Raw genomic sequence first — 19,141 nt, forward strand, 5'->3', positions numbered from 1 at the left:
AACCTTGATTTGTGTGTGTTTCTGTTTAATGAGACCTTCTATTGTTGATTCAGTAACACTGAATTCATGGCCAACAGTACTACAGCACACGTCTGAATGAAGCTTATCAAACATATTTCTTCCCTTAGGGCACATGCCAGCCTCCATGTGCTTGGGAACATGAGGCAGCATGGCCGCGCTGCGCTGGACGGTTCCATCTCTGTGCCTGGGGCCACTTTGACCAGTGAAATCACCAACAAACAACACGAAAATGCAAAAAATGACACTAAGTAGATTAGAAAAAGGACACTTGTTTACAGCGCCGAAGCTGAAGCCAGAAGTCAGGGCATCAGCTCAACCTCAGCTGGGAACTCAGAGGTGCGCTGGGTGACAGACGTCCTGCTGCCCGGTGCATGTCCACAAACGACCAAGAAGCGATGTGGGCGTGGATTTGCAGGTTACAAATGAAACGAAACGTTAGGGACCAAACACAAAATTTATGAATAGTGAGCGTTACCTGTGTGTAGGGGTATATGATAGATACATACATTAAGTTTCATCTTTCAGTTCAGTTCAGTCACTCAGTCATGTCCAACTCTTTGCAACCCCATGAATCGCAGCACTCCAGGCCTCCCTGTTCATCATCAACTCCCGGAGTTCACTCAGACTCACGTCCATCGAGTCAGTGATCCCATCCAGCCATCTCATCCTCTGTCGTCCCCTTCTCCTCCTGCCCCCAATCCCTCCCAGCATCAGAGTCTTTTCCAGTGAGTCAACTCTTCGCATGAGGTGGCCAAAGTACTGGAGCTTCAGCTTTAGTATCATTCCTTCCAAAGAAATCCCAGGGTTGATCACCTTTAGAATGGACTGGTTGGATCTCCTTGCAGTCCAAGGGACTCTCAAGAGTCTTCTCCAACACCACAGTTCAAAAGCATCAATTCTTCGGCGCTCAGCCTTCTTCACAGTCCAACTCTCACATCCATACATGACCACTGGAAAAACCATAGCCTTGACTAGATGGACCTTTGTTGGCAAAGTAATGTCTCTGCTTTTGAATATGCTATCTAGGTTGGTCATAACTTTTCTTCCAAGGAGTAAGCGTCTTTTAATTTCATGACTGCAGTCACCATCTGCAGTGATTTTGGAGCCCAAAAAAATAAAGTCTGACACTGCTTCCACTGTTTCCCCATCTATTTCCCATGAAATGATGGGACCAGATGCCATGATCTTCGTTTTCTGAATGTTGAGCTTTAAGCCAACTTTTTCACTCTTCTCTTTCACTTTCCTCAAGAGGCTTTTTAGTTCCTCTTCACTTTCTGCCATAAGGGTGGTGTCATCTGCATATCTGAGGTTATTGATATTTCTCCTGGCAATCTTGATTCCAGCTTGTGCTTCTTCCAGCCCAGCATTTCTCAGCAATACATGAACCGTGAACTTCCAGATGTTCAAGGTGGTTTTAGAAAAGGCAGAGGAACCAAAGATCAAATTGCCAACATCTGCTGGATCATGGAAAAAGCAAGAGAGTTCCAGAAAAACATCTACTTCTGCTTTATTGATTATGCCAAAGCCTTTGACTGTGTGGATCACAATAAACTGTGGAAAATTCTGAAAGAGATGGGAATACCAGACCACCTGACCTGCCTCTTGAGAAACCTATATGCAGGTCAGGAAGCAACACTTAGAACTGGACATGGAACAACAGACTGGTTCCAAATAGGAAAAGGAGTAATCAAGGCTATATATTGTTGTCCTGCTTATTTAACATATGCAGAGTACATCTTTAGGTGTATAGAAAATATAACTAGAAGGATATGTCAAATCTGTGGATGGTTTTGAGGTTTTGACGTTTCTGAGATCGTCTATAATGATGATGGCTGACTTTTAAAAAGTTATTTGTGTTCAAAAAGTTATTGACAAAAAGTCTGAGCGTGGTTCTTATGTCTTTCCTAGCCTTTTTTCAGTGAGAAGACTAAGAACCTGGAAGCTTACGTGAAATGGTTCAACAGACTGTGCTACCTCGTGGCTACTGAGATCTGCATGGTGCGTAGGAAGCCAGACCTTGAGCTGGCATGGCCGAAGCTGGCCGGGGCTGGAGAGGAGCCCCCCTGGGGGGGAACCAGAAGACCATGATGAGCCCATCTGTCTCCTAGCCCAGAGCCAGGCTGAGCACCCTCTGGGACACCAGGTGTTACCTGGCTTGCCTGTAGAGACATTTCCCCCTGAGTAGAGCCTGATGTGAATCCACCTACCAGTCCCAGAGGGAGTCAGAGAGACGCTTGCTGAGGGAGAGGGGAGTAGGCTATCCGCTTCTCCCACCTGTGCCTGGGGCGGCCTGGCCTGCAGCTGAATTCTGTGTGGCTCACTCGCGACTTAGAGGTAGAAATAATCCAGCTTTCAGAAGCGGGAGGTCGCCCTTTGAAGTCCAGGTCCCTGGCGTCTCCCAGAAAGCAGGGAGACTTGGCAACAGCGAGCTGGGCGTGCTGGCCACTGGATCTCAGCCCTGCCGGGCCTCCTCCCCTCCTTACGGCAGCGCGGCCCTCTCCCCAGGCCATTCCTCCACTGCGAGGTGAAGCCCAGGGCCCCCCGTCTCAGGGACAGTTTGGAGGACGCGTATGTGCTGGGGTGGGCTCTCTGGAAGCAGACAGAGCTTTGGGGGTAATGGCTTTGTTTATGGGGTCAACGCCTGCAATCGAGAAAGTGGGAGAGGCTCAAGCGGCTCCCGTCAGGACACCCACACCCCGCCGTGGTCGAGCCTGCTCGTCCGCCTTGCTCGGTCACTGTCGCCATCGCTGTGGGGGCTGCCCTCCAAAGCACAGCAGGACCTCAGGTGGCAGCCCTCTGAAGGTTTCAGGTGTCACAGCTCCACCAGTAACACAACACACTTCTCAGTGGCAGTAAAGACCACACCGCACGTCTGGGAGGCAGGCGGTCTCCTTAGAGAGGACACTGTGGGGTTCCCTGAGCCCTGCCTCTTCTGACGTCACATCCCTGGCCTGGGAGCCAAGAGAGATGGGGCTTTACCTGAGCAAAACCTGGACCGAGCTCACCGCAGAGCCGGGCAGCACTCGGCCAGAGAAGGACACAGTCTGGTTCTGAGCCGTCAAAGAGGTCAAAGTCTCATGCACTCAGCTGGCATTGGGGGTGAGGTTGCACAGTCAGTTGACAGAAAGCAGTGGTGGGGCTGCTAGGGGACAGGGCCTCCGGGTCACTGTGTGGCCACCACACCCCATGCAGAGTGAAGGCTGTTTGGTGCTGGGAAGAAAGGTGAGGTGGCTCTGCTTCCTGGACTTAAGGGAAGAGATGCTGGAACTGAGCCTGAGAGGAGTGGGACGTGAGAGGCCCCCAGCGCCCCCCATGTTGCAGGCGGCTCATGGGTCCCCACAGAAGTCCCACCACCCCCCGCTTGACCCTCTGTGCAATGGACTCTGTGCTGCCTCCCCCCGGGGCATGGTGAGACCCTGAGTCCTCAGGCTGCAGATCACCCTGGTCTGAAGCATCTCAGCTGGAAAGTTTAATGAGGGGCAAGATGCCTAAGCAGGTCAGCGCAGGGTGGGGACCCCTCGTCACTGAGGCTCAGGTGCCCTGTCCCCAGCCAGCCAAGAAGAAACAGAGGGCCCAGGTGATTGAGTTCTTCATCGACGTGGCCCGGGAGTGCTTCAACATCGGCAACTTCAACTCCCTAATGGCCATCATCTGTGAGTGGGCCGGCCAGGCCTGGGGCCCCCGGGGCAAGTGCTCCCAGAGAGGGGAGGGTGGGCGCAGCCAGGCAGTGGGGCGCCAGCCAGGATGGGCCTCCAATTCCCCTACCCCACTCCGAAGGTCCTGGGGAGGTGCCCCTTTAGAGGCAAGCCCAGTCCTTGCAATGTGCTTGGTGAGAGCTTGGCAGCATGTACCCAGATTCAGGGTGAGTGGGGACCAAAAGCAGGCTCCTGGTCACAGTATAGGCCTGTGTTGTGGGCATGGGGACAGGGGCCTGCACATACAGAAGCCAGGCCAGCCTGGACACAGCGTCCATTAGCGCCCATCCACCCCTCATCTGGCAGGCTGAGGCTCCCCCAAATGTCAGCCCTCGTCAGGGTGTAGCTGGAGAGGATTAGGAGATCAGCCAGCTGGGGGCTCCCCAGAGGAGCTGTGTAGCAATAAAACTATGCAGCCCAGAAGAGCCCTGCCAGCCTGGCCCTGCACCCAGCTCAGCCATCCCTCTTCCAGCGGGCATGAACATGAGCCCGGTCTCCAGGCTGAAGAAGACTTGGGCCAAAGTGAAGACGGCCAAGTTTTTCATCCTCGAGGTAAGCAAGGCTGCTGGGCTGCTAGGGCCCACCAGCATCCCCAGGACACAGTTGCCCAAATGCTCCCTGTCTCCTTGCAGCACCAGATGGACCCAACAGGCAACTTCTGCAACTATAGAACAGCCCTGCGCGGGGCAGCCCACCGCTCCCTGACTGCCCACAGCAGCCGGGAGAAGGTAGGTCAGAGGCTTGCCTAGCCCTCAGAGCTCCTCCCTGCTCCGGACCACCTGGGCTCAGGGGGGCTGTATCAGAGAGCCTAGGTGGGGACTGGAAGGTCGCTTGGTCCAATGCCTGCCCTTCTACAACCCCTGTAACAGATAGTCATGCCACCTTGCTTGAATGCCTCCAGTATAGGGAACTCACCGTTTCCCCAAACAGATCAAGACACTCCCCAGCAGCTCTAACTGGTGGCTAGATGGACGGATGGGTCAATGGAAGAATGGATGGGAGAAGGATAAATAGACGGGTGCAAGGGTGCGAGGAGAGAGGGGAGGAGAGATGGAAGGAAGAGTGGGAGCTAGAGGTTGGAAGGAAGGAACAGGGAGGAAATGAAGGAGGGGAGGAAGGGAGGAAGTTTGCAGGTGTTGCCGCAGCCCTCCAGTGCCCCACGCCGAAACTTTGAGGCCAGAAGTTCACTCTGCTCTCTTCCTGCCCATGGCTGGCTCCTTTCCCCCCCTCCCACTCCCCTAGTCTCTGTCGTGAAGCCCCTCCACACAGGTCTGTCTGGGTGACCTCCATGTTGAGCTGGGTTCCGATGGAACTGCTCAGGTCCAGAAAACAAGGGCACAGGTTTACAGTCGTGAGGATGCACAGAAGTGGTGAAAAATTCTCCCACATGGGAAATGCTGCCACCCCGAGGACCGCTCCAAAGGCCCTGCCTCCAAGAAGCCTGCACCAGGCACCTGAGGGGCCGCCTCTGTCCCCAGAGCCCCACTGCGCTGAATCCCCACCCTCCATCCATCTCAGCGGGGCTCCCCATTCCAGCTCCATTAGCCATCACACTCCAGAACTGGACTAGGAACTCAGCACCACAGTGAGGGGCTGGAGACGGATGGAGACCACCCCACTCTGGGCCCAGTGAGGAAGAGGGCGGGACAGGGCTCTGGAGCAGAGCCCGCTGGTCCTGTCCTGCGTCCACTGCTTACCACTCTATGAGCTCGTATGAGCTACTGTACCTCAGTAAAGAATCTGCCTGCACTACAGGAGGCCCAGATTCAATTCCTGGGTCAGGAAGATCCCCTGGAGAAGGGATTGGCAGCCCACTCTAGTATCTTGCCTGGAGAATCCCATGGACAGAGGAGCCTGGGAGGCTACAGTCCATGGGGTCGCAAGAGTCAGACACGACTGAGCGTGAGTTACTTAACCCTGAGTCTCAGCTTCCTCATCTGTGAGATGGGGTATTAAGAGCCCTACTTCACAGGACAGTGATGAGGATGAAATGTGATCCCATCTGTATGCAGTTTAGCACACGAAGTGCTCAGGCCCACCACTGACGCCCCAGCGACCAGGGTGCAAGTGGAGATAGGAAGGGTCTAAACACGGCATGGGGAGTGGCAAAGACGCCCCTCACTGTATAGGTTGTCTCCCACCATACTGGTGTCAGGAATGAATATCGTGCCATGCGCTCACTGTCTCCAAGCCCTGGCACAGAGAAGACATGAACAAATGGTTGCTGAATGGACATAAATCTAGGATAACCAGTTCACCCCAGTTTGCCTGGGACTGCCCCAGGTTTAGCCCCACAAGTTCTGCATTCCAGGACACTCCTAGTGAGCCTGGCTCTGGCCCTGGCTTAGTGGTCACTAGCTAGATGACCTTGTGCCAGGCCCTGACACTCCATGGGCCTCAGTCTCCCCCGCTGCCCTGCCCGGCTGAGCCAGCCGTGCTTCGATGCCGTGCCGAGTGCTCAGTGCTCAGGTTCTCACCTCCAGGCCCTTGTCAGCTCGGATGGGGAATGATCTAGGCATTCCCTGAGCCAGAAGTGTCAGGACTTGAGGGACGGCCTGGAAGCTGGCTGTAGCTGGACTGGCCACATGGGCCCAGCTCTGGAGCCTGAGGGCAGAGCAGATGTGTTATTTCCTGGCCTGGCAAAATACAGCACATAAGCTAGGTAGCTTACAACAACAGAAATGTCCTGTCTCAAGTGCCGGAGGCCAGAGGCCAAAGTCAAGGTTGGCAGGGCCACGCTGTCTCCGGAGGCGCTATGGAAGGGTTCTTCTTTGCCTCTCCTGGTTTCCAATGGCCATAGGCATTCCTTGGATAGTGACTGCATCACTCCTACCTGTCTCTGTTTTCACATGACTATGTGAAACAGATAGTGTATGTCCAAATTTAACTCTTTTTATAAAAGTACCTGCCCACATAATCCAATGTGACCTCATCTCCCCTTGATGCCATCCATAGCAAGACTGTATCTCCAAGTAAGTTCCCGTTTGTAGGCAATGGGGTTTAGGACATGAGCACGCCTTTTCTGAGGGGTGCGGTTCAATCCACACACACAGTTCAGCCAGCTGACCCCCAACAGTAGTCTGAGCTGTCAGCAGCTGATCTCCTTGCTTGTGCTAAGTGCCCAGTCACTTCAGTCGTGTCTGACTCTGTGTGACCCTGTGGGCTGCAGCCCACCAGGCTCCTCTGTCCACGGGATTCTCCAGGCAAGAGTACTGGCGTGGGTCGCCATGCCCTCTCCAGGGGATCTTCCCCGCCCAGGGATTGAACCCGCATCTCTTATGTCTCCTGCATTAGCGGGCAGGTTCTTTACCACTAGCACCACGTGGGGTCACCAGCTGCAGAATAAGGAGGGAGAAACAAGACATCCGACAGTGAAACAGACAGCTGGCCCTTCTCAGGCTGAGTGCAGAAGCCCATCCCTTCAGGAGCCAGAGTACGGATGTTTCCTGGCCTTGCCCTGATATGGCACGATCAGATCTTTAGCTTCAAGAAAGACATTGTTAAATATATTTGTAAAAGAGGCCACAGAGTTTCTCAGCAGATGATTTACATTCCATTTTTTAAATTCATAAAACCAAAACTTTTTAAAAATTGTTCTATTTCCATCTATTTATTCTTGTTTTAATATGTATTTTATATTTAGCAGTGTGCTCTGCACACACCATTCCTCCTGGGGCACGTGAGTGGGGACACCTGTCTGTGGACCCATGATCCGTGGGGGGAGCTCCCACTGGCCTCTCCCAACAGACGATGGGAGAAACGTTCAAAGGCCACTGAAACTCTGCAGCTTTCCCTCGGCCCCAACACGAGAGGGAATGGCATTGTATACAGCAGGAGCTCAATCAGCACTGGGGTCCGATGGGGCCTGGGAGAAAATAGTCTGGCTCCAGTTTGTGCCACCTCTGTGGTTTCCACATTGCCCGCCCCCATGGTGCATACTAAGTCTGTAAGCCGTGGATCCCTGAGACTGGGCAGCCTTGCCCGGGAAGTCTCTTCTGCCCTCTGCATGGGGGTATCTGGCCCTGGGGCAGGGGGCTGCTGACATGGCTGCCTCTCCCCTGTGCAGCCCCTGTGGAGAGGCCAGCTGGGGACTAACCTGCACCCTCTCCCTTCCAGATCGTCATCCCCTTCTTCAGCCTGCTCATCAAGGACATCTACTTCCTAAATGAGGGCTGTGCCAACCGCCTCCCCAACGGACATGTCAACTTTGAGGTAGGGTCCAGGCCCTCGGAGGGCCTGCCACCAAGTTAGACAGACTGATAAGCGCTCCCCAAGCTGGCCCCAAGCGGTTGGATTAATGTAGGGCTCTGAGGCGGAGTGCAGCAGTTTGCAGCCAGCATCAGGGCGGGATTGTTGGGGTCCCTCCGCATCTTCTGCAGGAAGAGACTGAAGCTCGTGAACACGTGGATCCCCACTCTGTAGAGGCCTTGTGCCCAGCACAGGTGAAGTAGCATAATTTTCAGTCCTTAAGAAGCACCAAGCTGGTGAGAGAGAGAGAGCCGTGCAGACCCACCATGACAACCGACGAGGTGCTGTGACAGGAGCCGCATAGGAGCACAGTTCAAGGTCAGGAGAGGCCTTCCAAAGGAGGGGCCCTTAGCAGCAGGAGGAAGTGATCAGGCAAAGTGGAAAGAAGGAGATAAAGACTTCCCCTCCCTCTGCAGATAACTCATCACTGGCAGCTCAAGTGTTCTTCCCTCCTCCAGGAAGCTCCCACTCACCTCACAGGCAGAGGGAGGCCCTTTACATAGTGGGCTGTTATCCATCAGTCACAGCACTCAAGTCCCCAAGCTCTTTAGAAGCAAGGCCAGGCTGATCCACTCTGTCTTGACCAGACACACAGACTCACCCAGCACATGTGTCTCAAAGTGGCTTGTGGGCCAGGCATGGAAGGGGAGCAATGGAAGAGGAGTCCTAGGGGCACAGGCTAGTGACAGCAGATGGTCACTGAGTCAGACAGAGCATCACATGAGCAGTGATTCCCAATCCACAGGAAAGCAGGGGCTTTTCTCCTGCAACTGGGCCAGGCCTACCCTGGTACAGCCCCACTCATTCTCCAAGTGGTAGCAGTTCTGGGCTGGCCCTTCACTCTGTCCACGTCTGTCTCTCCCGCCATGGACAGGGCTTCCGCCACGACCACACAGAGGGCCTGGGAGGCGTGGACATGCAGCAAGGCTGGCCAAGGGGTCTGCCACTACCTCCTGCTGACAGGGCCCGCAGTGAATGCCTGGCCTCTCTCACCTGGAGCTGCTTCTGCTGTGGGCCTCACCTGGACACCCCAGCAGGTCTTCACATGCTACCCACAGGCCTGATGGCCCCTGAGGGCTGGGCATGGCTGGATGAAGCCCAGTCCAGCAGGTGGCCTGGGTGCCGCATCCCAGGGGAACAGTCCAGGCTGCAGGCAACAAGGAAGAGGCTGGGCTTGGGAGAGACCACAGGGGCTAAGGGGCCAGGGAGTTCACAGTGCACACCCTGTCTTTTGCCTTTCTTGCAAGGCCTAGGAGGAAGGGTGGGTGGCTGGACAAGAAAGCAAGATATTTAAGTGGCCGCAGATCCCTGGGCGTGGGCAGTGGGGGCTAGAGGCAGACACCAAGGCTGATCAGAGGAAGCCACAGAGTGGGGTTCTCACCCAGTCACAACTTTGTATTTAAAAAGCCTTCTTTAAGTTAGCAGTTTTTAAAATTTTAAATAAATGTATTTAAATTTTACTCAAAATTCTACTTCAGTGAGTTAAATTTTATTTAAATACATTTATTTAAATGCATTTACATCTCAGACTTGCTATAAGTAGGGATATATCACTTGCCATAAATTGAGATAACCACAAAAATAAGCAGAATGAAACTAAAGCAGGAGTCACCTCTAGCTTAATGCACTGCCTGCTGACGGCCATAGCCCAAGACTGCCCTTTCCCCAAGACAAAAGAGGGGGATGAGGCTTAGGTATTGGGTGTGGCAAATTCTTCACAGAGAATAAAGAGAGATGACCAGCATCCAGATTTCCTGAGTGACTCTGTCATTTTCTGCCCCATGAGCCACTCTGCCCGCCCTAGAAGCAGGCCTCACTGGGAATGATGAGAGATGATGAGGCAGGGCCAGCCCCGCTGCCACAGGTGACCTCCAGGCACTAAGGGCGCCTGCACTTTATGTCTCTGTGTCGTTGGCAGAAATTTCTGGAGCTGGCCAAGCAAGTAGGAGAGTTCATCACCTGGAAACAAGTGGAGTGTCCCTTCGAGCAAGACCTCAGCATCACGCACTACCTGCACACTGCCCCCATCTTCAGCGAGGATGGTAAGGCAGCCCCTGGCCTCCCTTACCCTCAGCCATGAAACTCGTGGGAGGCCTCTTCACAGTCACATCACTGTTCAGGGCCCTTGCTGTGAGCAGGGATGCACCACACCCGACTGTACTGGTTCTGGGAGGAAGCAGAGAAGACTGCATCCCCCAGCTGGGTAATTGCTACCCCCAGAGCGCAGGACAAGGCCTGGGGAGATGCAGGTTGTGGCCCCAAGGCCAGGCTGCTCCCTGGGCACAGTTTGGAGGCTGTTGGACATTGTAAATCTGAACAATGTTTGGCCCTAATTCCCTCATCAGGCAAGTGGGCATGATGATAAAAACAGCCCTCCCTGGGCTCATGCGGGGATAGTAAAGCACTTGGCTGACTGTGGGTCTTTTCACGGCTGGGGTTTGTGTATGTATGTATGTACGCAATGTGAGTACCTGTGTACATATGTGCGCATGTGTAATACACACTGTCCTGAAATGAGGCATCCATTCTCCCAAGCACTGTTAATATCTGTCCCCTTAAATAGGTTAGCATTTCCATCTGATCACTTGTCAGATACAACAGATTTGCTTTTGAATTTACTGAATATACTCCCGGAGCTGCCTCCTCCAGAAAGAGAAAGTAATGGAGAAGCAAATAGTCATCTGGGGCTGAGTTGATGACCTTCGCGGGGGCAGTGTGGCTCCATGGTTAGCTGCTTTCTGGATGCAGGATGTCATGGGACCATGCTGGGAGGACCCTGCTTAGCACACAGGAGGCCTGATTCTCATCATGGCAGGCATTCTACACATGGACCCACACTCATGCTCAGGAAAACATCATCTGCCACAAATAAAAAATTAAGGAAAAGAATATTTTAGTGACTTGCTTCTGAATTAATATTTTCAATTTGGCCATTTTTTATATTTTGAAGTTAGTAAATTTGGGGGGTCTCACCCATATCTGGAGTCTCCCCTACCACACATAATGATCAGCTCACCAGCCTGGGTGCTCCCACCCCAGAAGCGGTGTTACCTATTGGTACCTATTGCATCTATAAAGTTGGGTAATGAGAGAAACTACTTCCTAGGGCCATGGTGAGAATTAACTGACGGGGCACCAGCAAAGCCCACAGGACTACATTCAATCAATACTAGTTGTATTTGTTTCTTATTGATGTTGTAACAGATCACCACAAATTTGGTGGCTCAGAACAACACAAATTTATCCTCTTATGACTACAGAAGTTAGCAAGTCTGAAATTAGTTCTACTGTGCTGAAATCGAGGTGTTGGCAGAACTGTTTATTTCTGGAAGCGTTGGGGGGAAATCCATTTCCTGGCCTTTTATAACTTCTAGTGGCTGCCTGCCTGAATTCCTTGGTTCATGGCCCCTTCCTCCATATTCTTCTTATACCAGCCTCTGCTTCCACCATCATATTGCCTTCTGAAGTCAAGTCTCCCTCTTTCCCTCTTGTAAGGATACTTGTGACTGCAGTTAAGACCCATCCAGATAATCCAGGATAGATAATCTCCTCATCTCTAGATCCTTAACTAAATCATATTTGTGAAGTCCCTTTTGACCATATTCAGGGGATTAAGACCTGTATCTCTGGGGCCCTTATTCAACCTACTACACTAGTTATTATGATGACTATTGTCATTAGTGGAACCTGGGCAATAAAAAGTGTCAGAGGCACATTAGGAGAGAGGTGGGGAGAGTCTAGGGCCAGGAAGAGGAGAGGTTTGGGGGTGCATTTCATTCACTCCTTTAGTCTACAATATTTCTAGAGAGTCTGCTAACTGGCAGTCAGACAGACTGCCATGAACATATAAGTGAAATCCTGGCCCTTCTGGAATGCCCTTAGAGGGAAGCACCTTCCACTTTAACCCTCCTTTCTTCCTATCCTTCCCTCCACCCTCACCCCACCCCACCATCTGACACACACACACATGCATGCAAAATAAGGCTGAGAAAATAAAAAAAAGGAACATGTATTAGGCCCCAGTTAGGATGGTCAAAGCCTCTGACAAAAGCCTGGCCCTGCCCTCAGCCCCATCAGACCTCTCCTGACAGGACATGCTGGCAATCCAGTCAGCTCCCTGAAAGAAGAGAAAATAGAGAAAATCTCTACATAGAATATATACAGAGGAGTCAAATGGAAATTTTAGAACTGAAAAAATGCAACAACTGAAATAAGAAAACTGAATGGATGGGTTCAATAGCATAATGGAGAGAACAGAGGAAAGAATCAGTGAGCTGAAAGACAGAACAATAGAAACTATACAGTCTAGACAACAGAGGAAAAATAGACTGAGCCAAGCCCGGGAGGCCAGTGGGACTGTAACAAAACACGTAGCACTCACGTCATCAGAGTCTGGGAAGGAGAGGACAAACTGGGTACGGTTGAAAAGTACTCAGAGACGTAATGGCAAGAAATGTCCCTATGTGGAAAAGACATAAACCTACATGATTCGAGAAGCTGAGTGAATCCCAAACAGGATAAACCAAAAGAACCTGCACCGAGACATGTCATAATCAAACATCTGGAAACTAAAGAAAAAAAACTATCTTGAAAGTACTGAGAGGGAAATGACAGTACCTATAGGAGAAAAACAGTTCAGATGGCATCAGGTTCATCATCAGATGCCAGAGGGGCAGTGGCACATTTTTCCAGTGCTGAAAGAAAACAACTATCAACCCATAATTTTACATCCAGGGAAAATATCCTTTAGGAACTTACTGTAGCTAAGGCAAAATGGAATTCTAGAAACTGTTCAAGGAACCCTAAAGAAAAGAAAATCAAAACACAGAACAAAAAGAAAGCAATACATGAGTAAATTAATAAACAGGCAGATGTAAGCTCTAACATATCAATATTATATTAACATAAGTGATCCAAATACAGAGACTGGCAGAGTAAATTAAAAATGTGACCCAACTATATGCTGTCTACATGAAACTCATTTTCAAATATAATGATATAGACAGGTTGAAAAGTAAAATGATGGGGAAACATTAATCAAAAAAAAAAAAAAGCAGAAATGGCAGTATTACTATAAGATAAATTACTTCAGAGCAAAGAAAATTTCCAGAGACAGAGAGGAACATTCAGTTCAGTTCAGTTGCTCAGTCGTGTCTGACTCTTTGTGATCCCATGAACCACAGCACAGCAGGCCTCCCTGTCCATCACCAGCTACTGGAGTCCACCCAACCCATGTCCACTGAGTTGGAGATGTCATCCAACCATCTCATCCTCTGCCGTCCACTTCTCCTCCTGCCTTCAATATTTTCTAGCATCAGGGTCTTTTCAAATGAGTCAGCTCTTCACATCAGGTGGCCAAAGTATTGGAGTTTCAGCTTCAACATCAGTCCTACCAATGAACACCCAGGACTGATCTCCTTTAGGATGGACTGGTTGGATCTCCTTGCAGTCCAAGGGACTCTCAAGAGTCTTCTCCAATACCATAGTTCAAAAGCATCAATTCTTTCCACGTTCAGCTTTCTTTATAGTCCAGTTCTCACATCCATACATGACTACTGGAAAAACCATAGCCTTGACTAGATGGACGTTTGTTGACAGAGTAATGTCTCTGCTTTTTAATATGCTGTCTGGGTTGGTCATAACTTTCCCGCCAAGGAGTAAGTGTCTTTTAATGTCATGGCTGTAATCACCATCTGCAGTGATTTTGGAGCCCAAAAAATAAAGTCAGCCACTGTTTCCACTGTTTCCCCATCTATTTGCCATGAAGTGATGGGACCTGATGCCGTAATCTTAGTTTTCTGAATGTAAGCCAACTTTTTCACTCTCCTCTTTCACTTTCATCAAGAGGCTCTTTAGTTCTTCTTCACTTTCTGCCATAAGGGTGGTGTCATCTGCATATCTGAGGTTATTGATATTTCTCCCAGCAATGTTGATTCCAGCTTGTGCTTCCTCCAGCCCAGTGTTTCTCATGATGTACTCTGCATGTAAGTTAAATAAGCAGGGTGACAATATACAGCATTGACATACTCCTTTTTCTATTTGGAACATTATGTAATAATAAAATGGTCAGTCCCCCAAGAAGATGTAGCAATCCTAAATGTGTATCCACCAAGCAACAACGTTTATGAAGCAAAACTCAATAGAACTGAAAGGAGAAATAAATAGATCCACAATTATTAATATTATTGGTGACTTCAACACCCTCTGTTAACAACTGATATAACAACTAGGGAGGAAATCAGCAAAGACCAAGCAGAACTCACCAATACCATCAAAGAGGATCCAATGGACATTTATAAACAATTCCATATAACTACAGCAGAATACACATTTTTTTCAATTGCCCATAGAACATATACCAAGATAAACCATATCGTGAGCTGCATAAGACAAAGTGCAACAAATTTAAATAACTGAAATCATATGGTATATATTCTCTGATCACAATAGAATCAAACTAGAAATCAATAACAGAAGACAACAGGAAAATCTCCAAATGCTTAGAATCTAAACAACATACTTCTAAACAATCCATGAGTTAAGAAGTCTTGGGGAAATAAAAAATAATTGAACTAAATGGAAATGCTATCAATATCTGTGGGACATAGCTAAAGAAGGGCTGAGAGAATTTTACAGCATGGAATGCATACATTAGAAAAAATGAAACACCTTGAATCAATCATCTCAGTTCCCACTCCGAAAACCTAGAAAAAGAGGAGCAAAATAAACCAAAAGTCAGCAGAAGAAAAGAAATAAGAGCACAAGAGAGCAGAAATCAATGAAACGGAAAACAGAACCATTTTAAAAAGTTAATTAAAGAGCTTGTTCTTTGAAAAGCATAATAAAATTTCCATCCTCTAGCAAAGAACATCTTGAATAAAGAAAAATGAGAGAAAGACAGAAATTATTAATATTGGGAATGAAACAGAGTATCACTACAGACTCTGCCAACATCAAAAGACTCATAAGAAAATACTATGAAAAACTATATGCATGTAAATTTGACAGTTTAGATGAAATGGACCGATTTCTCAAAAAACACAAACTTCCACAACTCAACATAAAATAGATCATTTGAATAGCCCTATAGCTATTAAGAAAACTGAATTTTTCATTTAAAAGCACTCCAAAATGAAGTATTCGAGCCCATATGGTTATACTAGAGAATTCTACCAAATATTTAAAGAAATAACACCGACTCTGTACCATCTCCTTCAGAAAAAGAATGAAGAGGAGGGAACTTCCCAGGTTGCCTTATAAAGCTAATATTACGATATCACAATCAGACAAAGACGGCACAGCTAATACAGACTGATGTCCCTCGTGTATACAGATGCAAAAAATCCTTCAGAAAATACTAGCAAACGTAATTCCACAATATATAAAAATAAGCATATATCATGACTTATTCCAGAGATGTAAGGCTATTCAGTATTTAACTAGATAACAGAGAACCCAGAAAGAGACCCACACGAATATTCCAAGTGGTTTTTGACAAAAGTGCAAAAGCAATTCAGTGAAGGAAAGATAGTCTTCACAACAAATGATGCAGATGTATCTGGACATCCACAGGGCAAAAAATGAACTTCAACCCAAGCCTCACATTTTAGACAGAAAGTAACTCAAAATGGATCACAGGCTTGAATGTAAAACTATAAAACTTTTAGAGAAAAAAAAAGAGACAAACAAGAGAAAAATCTTCAGAATGTAGAACCAGACAAAGAGTTTCTTATAAAACTAAATATGCAACTACTGTATGACTCAGCAGTTATTCTCTGGGGCATATGTTTATTCCAGAGAAATGAATGTTTACATGTTTTCACAAAAAGTCATACACCCATGTTTACAGAAGCTTAATTTGTTACAGCCAAACACTGGAAACAACCCAGATGGCCTTCAGTGGGTGAATGGTTAAACAAAGTATGGTATCGAATACTATTCAGCTACAAAAAGGAATGCACCCCACTGATGCACACTACAGCATGGATGCATCTCCAGAGAATTACTGAGTGAAAAGAGCCAATCCCAAAAGGTTACATACTGTGTGATTCCATTTCTATAGCATTCTTGAAATGACAAAATAAAGATTCAGGGGACAGATTCATGGTGGTCAGGGATTAAGGAAGGAGTGGGGCTAGAAGGGAGCTGGGTGTGGCTGTAAAAGGGCAGCATGAGGGATCCCTGTGGTGATGGGATGTTCTGCACCTTGACTATGTTGACACCAATATCCTGGTGATAATCTCATCCTATAGTCTGGCAATTGGTTACTGTTGGGAGAAACTGGGTAAAAGGTGCATGGATCTCCCTGTATTATCTCTTACAATTGCATGTGAATCTGCAGTTACATCCCAATAACGAATTAATTCAAAAGCAAAAAGCAGGTGAGACTGTTGGGGGTAGAAGAGGTTATTATCATTGATCATAAATGCATACTATCACTTCATTTTCTGATTAGGTCTTTATTTGGCTTCTTATGAAAGTGAGAGCCCAGAGAACCAAACAGAAAAAGAGAGGTGGAAATCTCTAAGGTGAGTCTATGTGCCAAGACAAGGTTGGAGGGTGAGGGGGCAGGCTAGAGGGAGGGGTAGGATGCTTGGGGAGGATCCCTGGGCCAAGTCAGAGCTGAGGGACTTCATCAGTTGTCAGCCTGATGGGAGGCCCTCCGTGGGGGTGGGGGCAGGTCAGACCAGGGTCTTAGAGGTTAGGGAAGAACTCCAGCACTGGGGTATGGAGAAGAGGCGAGGACCATGACCCGCCAGAGCCTGAGGCTGCCTCGTGGGCAGCTGAGATGTGTGCCCCGGGGCCTGGAACCCCAGTCCATACTCATGCTAGAAAGTTAGGCACGCACCGTCTCTTCTTGTCCGGCCTGTTAATACAGCTGAACAAGGTCAGAAAGGAGGAGCAGCGCTGGGCTCTGAGGACTGAGCCACGAAGACGGCCCATGCCCCTCTGGGGTGGGGGTCGCAGGGGTACATAACCACAGGCCAGGCCAGCAGGGTCTCACCACCCTCAGCATGTTTAAATCTGCAGGTCTTCTATTCTGGGGAAGATGTGAGAGGCGCTGAGCTGGAGCAGGAGGAGGAGGGGGAGGAAGAGAGGAAGCCAGCCTTCTGCAGCCCTGCCTGCCCCAGCCAGCCCAGTGGGAGGTGGAGGCGCTGATGCGTCACTGCTTTGCAAACTGTGATCCTGTGGCCTGCCACCTGCCACAGTGACCACACGGCCCAGGCGAACTTTCTCCACCTTTTGTGAAACCTCAGCCCTGGAAGGGCCCAGGGCCTCCAAACATAGGAGGGGCACGTGCCTCGGGGGCCCTGCCTTCAGAACAGTGGCGGTCACATTGCTGGTCAGTCTGTCTGTCCTCGGCAATGATCCAAGAGGTTGGGCGGCTGTGGGCTCACCCTCGCCATGGAGGTAAACACCTAGCCTGCCTCCAGGTGACCTGGGAACCTTCATATATCCAGCAGACGTCATGGTGGCATGGGAGGGGGCACAGCCCACTTGCGGCCCCTGCCACATTACTAATGGACCCAGTCCTGCCCAGTGAGATGGGCTGGTTTCTTGTAGCCCTGTGTATGCCCTTTCGGCATCCTGCTGGTATCAGGGTAGCTTCCTGGTGAGAGCTATGACAGCAGGTCAGCAGGACAAATGTGAGTCACGCGCTTGACCATGTGTACAGTACATTGTAAATTTTAGAGTTGGTATAAACACGCTGGTATACCCTGCGTATTCACATCCACTTCGCATCTCTCACTGGTGACTTTCTGCCAGGATGCAGGGCAATGTCCCAGTTCAGGCCTGGGAATGCAGTGAGCACAGGTCAGGAGGGGGACTTGGGGGCCATTTCCATGCCATAGGCCCCATATCCTGCTGAAACTGGCTGGTGCACAGTCAGTATTTGGTGAGCTCCAGGGAGTGGATACTGACAGCCATGTCTGAGGCCAGATGGCTCTCTTGTTTGGGTGAATAGTGATGGAGTCGGGGAGGACCCATAGCCCACAGGAGGTCCTCCAGTGGGCTCTCACTCTGCCCTTCACACACTGAGCCACATTTCTGGGCCTGGAGCAAATGGGTCATGGAGCTGCTGAGCCCCCACCTGGCATGCAACCAGGTCACCCAGTCAAGAAGTCAGGGAGTGTGATGGGCACCCCCAGTCCTAGTCAGGGCCTGAGCACAGAGGACTGTGCTGAAGACACAGTGATGCATCCTGGCCAGCCGCTGACCACATCAGGCCTGTCAGAGTCCAGACCTGGCTCAGCTAGGACCGGCCTCAGCTGTCTTGGCAGTGTGGCCTTTGGTCCCACCTGGAGGACAGGCAGAGACAAGACAACCAACACCCCAGATGCCTCCCCCAACTTGAAGAACTCTGCCTGATGAACCCGGGACCTCAGCAAGGATCCTGCAGCCTGAAGAGGCATGGGAGTGTGCCTGTTTGGCTTGAAAGGAATCTGCTCTACTCCAGACCAGCCTACCCCTGTCCATCCGAGACCCCAGAGAGGCTGAGGAGTACAGCAGAGACAATCTGGGTTTCAGTCAGGCCCAGGCTCCCACCCTGCCTCACACCATATCTAAGCTCTCCACAGGGGTTCTGGGGCCAAACCCAAGGGTTCCTGGGGGTCCCAGAAGCTAACTAGAAGCACTTCCTGATCCCCGCAGGCCTGCCCAGCACACTCCCTTGGTGTCTGGCATCTCCTGGGGCAACACTGGACCAGACTCCTAAAGCCATCAGCAGGATCCCAGAGCACTGCCTGTCGGAGGTCGGGACAGGTGCACAGAGCGGGTTAGTGGCCTGGAGACGCAATGGCAGGCCCAGGGCTGAGGCCTGGGGAGCTCCAGGAGGCCTCCTCAGGTTATCTCCTTCCCTCCTCCCCAGCCACAGGGAGGCAGGACACGCTGGATGGGGCCCCCAGTTCCACAGGCCCAGGCCTTGCCAGTCACGTGACTCCAGCTCCCTATGCTTGAGAAGCCCAGCTCAGGAGCCTGTGAGGAAATCCCAGAATACTGAGCTTCAGGAAGCATCAGGTGAGGTCAAGGAGGCGGGGGCAGCGGGCCACAGTGTGTTCTCTGCCTCATGCAATCCCCCTGGGCCCAGGATCCCAGACCCCAAATTCCTCCCCTCAGCCACACCCCTCAGAGTCCTCTCCATCTCCTACCAGAGGACGGCAGCTCCTGCAGGCTGT

The 19,141-nt window shown here is 50.1% G+C and overlaps 1 protein-coding gene across 1 annotated transcript in view; it reads left to right on the top strand.

Moving 5' to 3' along the window:
* Positions 1–17,019, top strand: part of RASGEF1C (RasGEF domain family member 1C) — a 41,258-nt gene extending 24,239 nt beyond the window's left edge. The window contains exons 6-13 of the mRNA XM_052643709.1: positions 1,930–2,019; positions 3,572–3,674; positions 4,189–4,268; positions 4,349–4,444; positions 7,833–7,928; positions 9,883–10,006; positions 16,420–16,492; positions 16,995–17,019. Of these exons, the coding sequence (XP_052499669.1) occupies positions 1,930–2,019; positions 3,572–3,674; positions 4,189–4,268; positions 4,349–4,444; positions 7,833–7,928; positions 9,883–10,006; positions 16,420–16,492; positions 16,995–17,019 (687 nt within the window). The remainder of the gene's footprint in view (positions 1–1,929; positions 2,020–3,571; positions 3,675–4,188; positions 4,269–4,348; positions 4,445–7,832; positions 7,929–9,882; positions 10,007–16,419; positions 16,493–16,994) is intronic.
* The last annotated feature ends 2,122 nt before the right edge of the window (positions 17,020–19,141 follow it).

Source organism: Budorcas taxicolor, chromosome 7, assembly GCF_023091745.1.
Source record: "Budorcas taxicolor isolate Tak-1 chromosome 7, Takin1.1, whole genome shotgun sequence".
Lineage (NCBI taxonomy): Eukaryota > Metazoa > Chordata > Mammalia > Artiodactyla > Bovidae > Budorcas > Budorcas taxicolor.